This window comes from Meleagris gallopavo, chromosome Z (assembly GCF_000146605.3).
Source record: "Meleagris gallopavo isolate NT-WF06-2002-E0010 breed Aviagen turkey brand Nicholas breeding stock chromosome Z, Turkey_5.1, whole genome shotgun sequence".
NCBI lineage: Eukaryota > Metazoa > Chordata > Aves > Galliformes > Phasianidae > Meleagris > Meleagris gallopavo.
In genome coordinates, this window is record NC_015041.2 from 36,476,114 (window position 1) to 36,483,572 (window position 7,459).

At 38.4% G+C, this 7,459-nt stretch overlaps 2 protein-coding genes across 2 annotated transcripts in view; both read right to left on the reverse strand.

Annotated features, from left to right (window-relative positions):
* The window catches only part of KIF27 (kinesin family member 27), an 11,778-nt gene extending 11,642 nt beyond the window's left edge, over positions 1–136 (reverse strand). Inside the window, 1 exon segment of the mRNA XM_010725788.3 lies at positions 52–136. The gene's annotated coding sequence lies outside the window, so the exon portion shown is untranslated.
* Positions 137–363: 227 nt separating this feature from the next.
* On the reverse strand, positions 364–7,453 carry CZH9orf64 (chromosome Z C9orf64 homolog). The gene is made up of 4 exons (XM_019610534.2): positions 7,369–7,453; positions 6,276–6,535; positions 1,699–1,894; positions 364–719 (listed from the first exon to the last, which is right to left on the reverse strand). The coding sequence occupies exons 1-4, from the start codon at positions 7,415–7,417 to the stop codon at positions 487–489; spliced, it is 738 nt and encodes a 245-aa protein (XP_019466079.1). The 5' UTR covers positions 7,418–7,453; the 3' UTR covers positions 364–486.
* Between the last annotated feature and the right edge of the window lie 6 nt (positions 7,454–7,459).

Consider the following 7,459-nt stretch of genomic DNA (forward strand, 5'->3'; position numbering starts at 1 on the left):
CAGGCATGGCATGCTGACTCTTGTTCATTGCTGGCAAAAATGTATAGCTACCTGTGGCCACCTTCTGGAAAAAGTAGTACTTTGTTACTGAGAATCTGCTCCATTAAAGGTGTCATTGAGTTCTTTGTACCTGCTATAGTTTTCATGGAAATAAACAGGAGCATTACTTTCAGAGCAACCTACACTTACACATGTACACATACATGACTGTGTGTATGTAGATACAATGTATATACCCATACACAAAAGCGAGAGTAATAAAATCTCTATCGCTACAAATCTACAAATTTTCCATCAGTTTTATATTATTAACTCCAATTTCAACCAGTATGTGACTCAAAGAAATCAAGCAAATTATTCATATGTCATCAGAAAGTGTTTGTTTGATTTAGCAAGTTCCAAACTAGTACATGACAAATCACAGTATGAAAAAAGGAACTGTAATTGAAAAGGAAACACAACAATACAGTAGCTATCCTGCTGGACTTAGTAATATATAGACCGTACTCGGTGAAATGGAATATCTTTCATATCTTCCCTGTGATCCCTGGCATAGTCCCAGAGATAGTAATCAAGTAAAACTGCATTGATCTGATCACGCATGTCTTGACCCTTCTTCTCATAGAGCTCCAGCAAGTGTCTGCAGATTAGCATGCAGCACCAAATTGAACAACCACGGATCTCCACCTCCTCTCTGTCACCAGACTTGAAAACAGTTCCTGTAGGACAAGAGACAGCAACTCAGTTACGCTTACAGAATCCCCAGATGTCCAGGATTCTCTCTTTTTGTTTCATATTTAAGCTATTCCGGGACCACAACTTTCACCCTTATACTGCAACTACTATGTTATTGTACATTTTCTGTGGATTACTTCAACATTACTGTAAATATTTGTTAAGTTCACCTCCCTTTCAACTAAGAACCCATCCTGTATTCTAAAAGACTGAGTTTGGGGTGAGAACCAGTGGCTGGGCTATACATATATGATTATTTCATTTCTGGTGTCAAAAGGGATACTCAAACATAATTCCAATAGGGTATTTTCTGCAAGGGGTAATTCTACTCTTCACTAAGATCAAAGATCAAGCAGATCACAACATTCTACGATACATTTACCATCAAAGAACAATTTATCTTTTGCATGAATCTTGGTATGGTCATTTCCACCACAGCCATTCAAACATATGAGTCATTTGTCTATCTTGCCGTGCAACTTGAAAATCACTAACAATAGTCCTACCTACAAAACAATCATTGTGCAGTGGGAAAAGGACTGGTTTATGTTTTCATTCATTCAAGCTCCTAGTTATTACAGTTACTTATTAGTACTGTAAGATGGAACCAGACCCGTGCAATCATCTTCTTTATAAAGGTAATGGCTTGTTTTCTTAAAGTGGATGTTTATCTTATTAGCTTGTTTGTTGTTCTTGCAAATAGCAAGTCTGGTTGAGTACAAACAGGAACCCCCATGCTTTTCCAAATTCTTTGAACTAATGAAGAAATCACTGATTCTACTATCTAAATCTCAAAATCACAACCACAATCATGCTGCAAAAATGCTGCTGTTGACAGTGCCTGTTTTGAAACTCTGCAATCAACCTCTAAGAATCTCTTTATCCATACTTTGCCAGTGTTTAATCCCAGAAACAGACATTAAAAACATAACAGTATTTTACAATAGTAAGGAAAGAACAAACCTTCACGTAGCTTTTTCATTAGATCTTCAGAATATTTCATGGCTTTTAAATGAACAAGAACTTGAGGAATTCTGTAGTCAGCAAATATAGTCAGGCTAGAAATGTCTCCAAAAAAGCCATCTCCCTTGCCTTCCAATACACTCCATGTATCAGCCACAAGTATTTGTGCCCGTTTGTAGAAAGACACCTTCTTTTTCTGATGAAAAAAATTCAAATAATTCAAGTGCTAGGGACACTTCAATAAATACAAAAAATGAAAACAGAGGAAAATAGGTAAGTTATGTTGCTCTAGAAAACACAACAAAAGACGTATCTTACTAAGCAAATATTAACTAAAACAATAAATAAAAGTGCAATGCTAAAAGTACCTTAAAATCTAAATACTGAACTGCACACAAGTGCAATCCTCATTAAAAACAGCAGTGGAACAAAAATTATTTATATTTAAAAAATGCTCAGATAACTGAAAATTAATGCTGGTTTACTTCTACTTCACAAACAGCAGTCAAAGTCCTGCAAACACTTTTTCTGAAGCCCTAGAGCTCATAGAACATTGGAGCTAAGTAGCATGTATCAAACAGTTCACATATTTCATGAACTTCCTTCAAGAAAACTGAAGGAAAAAGAATTTTGCTGAAAACTATAGCACATGATTCTCAGTTTTGTCTAGTGTATCTTGCTTATTGAAGAGGACAGAGAAGAAAATAATTTCAATAATTCTGGTATTCACAAGTATACAGTTTTCTTAAACACTGGCTGGGTCTATTACTGTTACATTCTTTTTAGTGCTAGTGTAAACCCTGCAAAAATTTACATACTTTTTTGACTACTCACAAGGGAAAAAAGTAACAATGTGCTAAAATCCATATGGAGTTGAGATTTATTTTATGATAAACATAACGTGGAACTTCAGGAAAAAAAAATTCTAATACTTTTTTTTTTCCCCCTTCATTTTATAGACCAAATTTTCAACTTTTGAGATATGGTTAACTATGTGATACAACATTTCACAGAACACCTTCTGCAAATATTCTGAAAACAAACCTTCTCTGTGCTTCATTCCCCACTCGACACAGATGCACTTTTCCTTCTAGAGAATTATACATTTCCTCTATTAAATAATGAAATACTGCTCAAAACTCTCTAGGGCAAATAAATAAAATAATAATAGAACAAATTCCATCACAGCTCCCAGTGTCCTGAAGCTAATGAAAACCATGGTCATTGCTCTTTCAGTAGTGTTAAGATTTTTCCAATGTAATAAGCAACAGCACCACATCATTTTACAAGAGCAATATTGAAGAGAGACTTTAAATTGAACTTTCCGTCTCATGCTGCAGTTAAGCTTGGAAGAAAAATACCGTTTGGGACTTCTTATAGATTTATATTTTCATTGTTTTAGTTGGTAGTTTTTACGATGCTCAGATCTGAAGTTTGCAAAAATTTTCTATATGGAAAAGACAATCAAGCTTTTATAGTAAATTTTCCCACCATTATTTTTAACAGAGAGCAAGAAAAGCACTGGGTGAATGGTATTACCTTTCATAGACAATGTATTTCTCCAAAAACTGAATATTCTACCTGATGGTGAAAAACCTACACTTATTTTCCTCAATTTTTCTGCCCTTATGGTCTAAGAAAAGCTACTACTTCTTCTCATTTACCACTCCACTGCCTTCACAACCTGATACTTCAAGAAGGAGACAGAGCTAATTCAGGCCTGTGGATACTAAAAGAAAGAAGGCATACTGTGTCAGCAAATATGTAAAGGTGATAGCACAGCTAGGAAGAAAAGCAGAGAATAGGAAGAGCAAATGAATCTATCCAGCTCCATAAAAACAATGGGAAACAAAAAAGTGCATACATGCAGCATTGATGACTGGAAGCTTGGAAGGACTCAAACATATGTCAGAACATGAAAATCCTGATGCATAATTTCGATTTTCTGCTAGTATTTAAAGTCAGCTCAATGTCTAAATACGAAATACCCATAATAGGACAAAAAGATTTCAGGGGCTTTGGTTTGCACTTCACTGCACTGGAGCAAAAGAGCATAGGCAATATGTAATGACATTCAATAATGTGTAAGTATGACAAATTTTTAGCATACAATTTTGGTAAGACATGCAGCCAACAAATTGTCTTTATTTTACACGTTCCTCCAGGAGGTCAGATCATGGGAGAGCTGTAATAGTCTGTGATAGTATGATTTACTGCAGTACAGAATTTATTCTCATACACGTTTCTATTACGGAGAATAAGTGAAAAACACCAGTATGTTGTCCGATACCTACCTCTAGTTCTCTTTTTAATGAAGGCAAATCTTTACTTGTGAAATCTCAACTGGCTGCACAGAAATGGTGTTGATAATACGATCCGTCTCACCTCATATTATGTTTTCTTAAAAAATTTATTTCAGAACAAATAAGGCGTAAACCTCATCTGCATTACTTCACACACCTTCAAAACACACAGCTTGCTTAGTGAAAGTAGAAAAACAGCTTTTGTGTTTATGCAATAGACTTCACTACTATGTCAGTGCTTATGGGCTGGATCATTTTTGGAACAGCTTTTTGTTCTATAGTTCTAGCCTGTTGCTTCTTTTAGAGAGCCTTGCTTTATAAAGCGCTCAGCACCATCTCATGAAAGACATTACGTCAGTGAATAGTCACTATAAAGAAAGAAAATATTCTATTTATCACTTGAAAAATGCCTCATTTTTTGGTCACAAAAGTCATCATAAAATGACCTCATATGTAAAAATCTCAATAAATTAAACCAGTAACATCACTGATAACTTACAGAGAATCTCCGATTTTTCAAGTTAATGTGGTATCTTCATAGTAGGAGATAAAGAAGTAAAAAATGATGCCACCTAGTTAACATCACAGATAAGTGAAAAATGCAGTTGGTTCAGAGGCACAATGAACACTGCTACAGGGCACTACTTCCAAAGGCCTGTACGAGCTATTACTTAGACAGGCTGCAATGGAGATACAATAAGGTGATGTAATGTCTGAATAGTACCACAGATGGAACAGAGGACAGGAGCAGCTACATGTCACTGAGACTTAAAAAAAGTGTGCTTGTATAGGGACAACTGGAGACACCAAACACACTCTATTTACTTCCCATCTTTCAGAGAAACTGCTGCAAAAAGATTATGTACTGTGTCAACTCTGACATAAGTAGTATGACATTTACAGTTAATTCTGACCTGTAGCCGTTCCTGCAAGATCTATTGAATAACAACAGCTATAGATTCCTGGTAGTCAGTTGTACATTTTCATAATACTACTGGAGTCTCCAGTTTCCTCCATTAGATGCAAAGATCCTCTTGGTAAATGAAGAAAAAGAGAGGTACAAACTTAAGGAAAAAAAGATAAGAAAAACAAAGATTCTGATTTGTTAGGCAAAAATTATGTTATGCATTTATAAGACATAAAATAGAATTGTGCTCAAACTTGGAGTACATCAAAATAGATTACAACAGAGTGAAGAATACAGACAGCTCACAGAAAAACAAACAAACAAACAAACAAACCTGGTTCTACACTAGGGAAAGAAAAAAAACAAAAAAACCCTATAATTATGACTAGATATATGTTCCTGGCCAATTCAGTATTTCAGATGATGGAGATTCATTTGCTGTTAATAAATGGCATGATTTTGTTTTCAGAGGTTTAGACTAATAGAGAAATGGAATCTCAATACCAACCTATCTTTAGAAAAACAAATACTTTGGTCCAAGAGTATTTCAAAACCTATCTTTCCCATCTGTATTACTCATAACAATTTACATAATTAGATAACCTGATTCAAAGTCTGATTTTCATTATACAGACTAATCCCTTTACTGATTTGAAGTGGCATATTAAAATTATGCCATATTTTCCTTCAACTTCCCTTGAATTTTACTTCTGAATTCCACAGAAATCATTATAGAATCATAGAATACCTGAAGCTGGAAAAGACCTTAAAGATCACTGAGTCTAACCACAGCCTCACCATACTACCCTAATTCTAACAACCCATGTCCCTGAACACCACATCCAAATGGTTTTTAAACACATCTAGGGATGGTGAATCAACCACCTCCCTGGGGAGCCTATTTCAGTGCTTAACAACCCTTTCCGTAAAGAAGTTCTTCCTGATATCCAACCTAAACTTACCCTGGCGCAACTTGAGGCCATTTCCCCTCATCATGTCACCAGTGAGAAGAGACCAACCCCGCTCTTTACTGTAATCACTCAGATATTTGAAGAGAGCAATAAGTCCTCCCCTCAGCCTCCTCTTCCCCAGACTATACAGCCCCAGTTCCTTCAATTGTTCCTCATAGGGCACATTCTCCAAGTCCTTCACAAGCCTTAATGCCCTACTTTGGACCTTATGTTCAGTTTCCCTTTTTCCATACTAGAAGCCATGATAAATACACAAATTTTACACCAATTCTGAACTGTTGCTCCAACAAATAAACAAACAAACAAATAAATAAATCACTATCTTTTAAAGCCACAATCAGGAATAAGTTCAAATACTTTCATACCATAAAAAATTCAGTGTCCCAACTAACTTACCTCAAAAACAGCTTCATCTCTGTAAGAAGGAAAGTTTTCCACCACAAGATGTAGTAGTTTTTGAGCCCTGTTCTCACTCATTTTAACACAGGTGAAGAAAGAGCCTCCAAACTTCTCCAACAGAACCGTCCCACTTTCATTCAGCACCTGGTGCCTCTCTTCAAGCAGAGGCATGGGCACCTCTGTGTCGGAGCGGAACACATGTCTGACCTGGTCCAGCGTCATGGTGGCATAGTATGAGGCACTGGTAATGGGTATTCCTTCAGAAGAGCAAAAACAAGATGTCAGGCTGCCACACTACACCCAGAGACCTTATGCACAGACCCACTGCAAAGGTAAAACTTGGAGAGCCTCTCAACTCTTAAAACTGACAGTGTGCAGTGAAGATCACACTCAGATAGCTGCTTAACGTAACACCACACGCACTTGGTTGGTGTGCTCCCTGCTCTGGTAGGAACTTCTGACACCTAGCCATGTTTCATTTCTTACTTTCTGCACATGATTTTCCCCCACTGGTTTGTTTCCATCGTTTGGCATGGTATATGCAATGTTCTCCAGCTACATACGGCCATTCCTATCCGTCTTTTTTTGCCTGAGCTCCTTACTGTTACGTACTTACAAGAAGGACCTTATCATGAGCTCTCCTTTAATTAAAAAGGAAATAAGCAGAAATGTTACTAAAGTTTCCCTCTGCACATTCAAATACTTCTTGTTTTCTCCGAATGAGCGCACCCAGACGAGGCGGAGCGCCGTACAGCCCTGCACAGACATGTGCTTTTCAGACCCACGGGGCCAACCTAGATGGCTCACAGCTCGGCGCGGCCTCCTCGTACACTCGAAGGCACAACGCGCCGACCGCAGCCACTCCGAGGCCGTTTTCACACGAGCGGGGACTTCCCTTCCCCCCGCGGCAGCCGCCCACCCACGGACCGCCCCGCCCGCACTGACCGTCGTCCAGCGCGCGGTTGACGGCGGCGCAGAGCGCCCAGTAGCCGCTGTACGCCTTGCCCTTGTAGCGCACCAGGCACTTCTGCTCGGCGCTGTCGGACCAGAAGGAGAAGTTGAGGGTGTCAACCAGGAACACCCAGCTCACCGCCTCCTCGCTGGCGGCCCGCGGGTTCAGCTCGTGCAGCGCCTTCCATCCCGACAGGCCGAACGCCGCCTCCGACGCTTTATCGAACAGC

Bases quoted from the DNA above. Each gene is read 5' to 3' on its own strand.
- CZH9orf64 (XM_019610534.2), bottom strand. From the start codon at position 7,417: ATGGAAGGCGCTGCACGAGCTGAACCCGCGGGCCGCCAGCGAGGAGGC. The intron at 6,536-7,368 runs GTGAGCTGGGTG...GCTCTTCTGAAG, and splicing joins GGGCCGCCAGCGAGGAGGCG to GAATACCCATTACCAGTGCC. The intron at 1,895-6,275 runs GTAAGTTAGTTG...TTTTTTCATCAG, and splicing joins GAGATGAAGCTGTTTTTGAG to AAAAAGAAGGTGTCTTTCTA.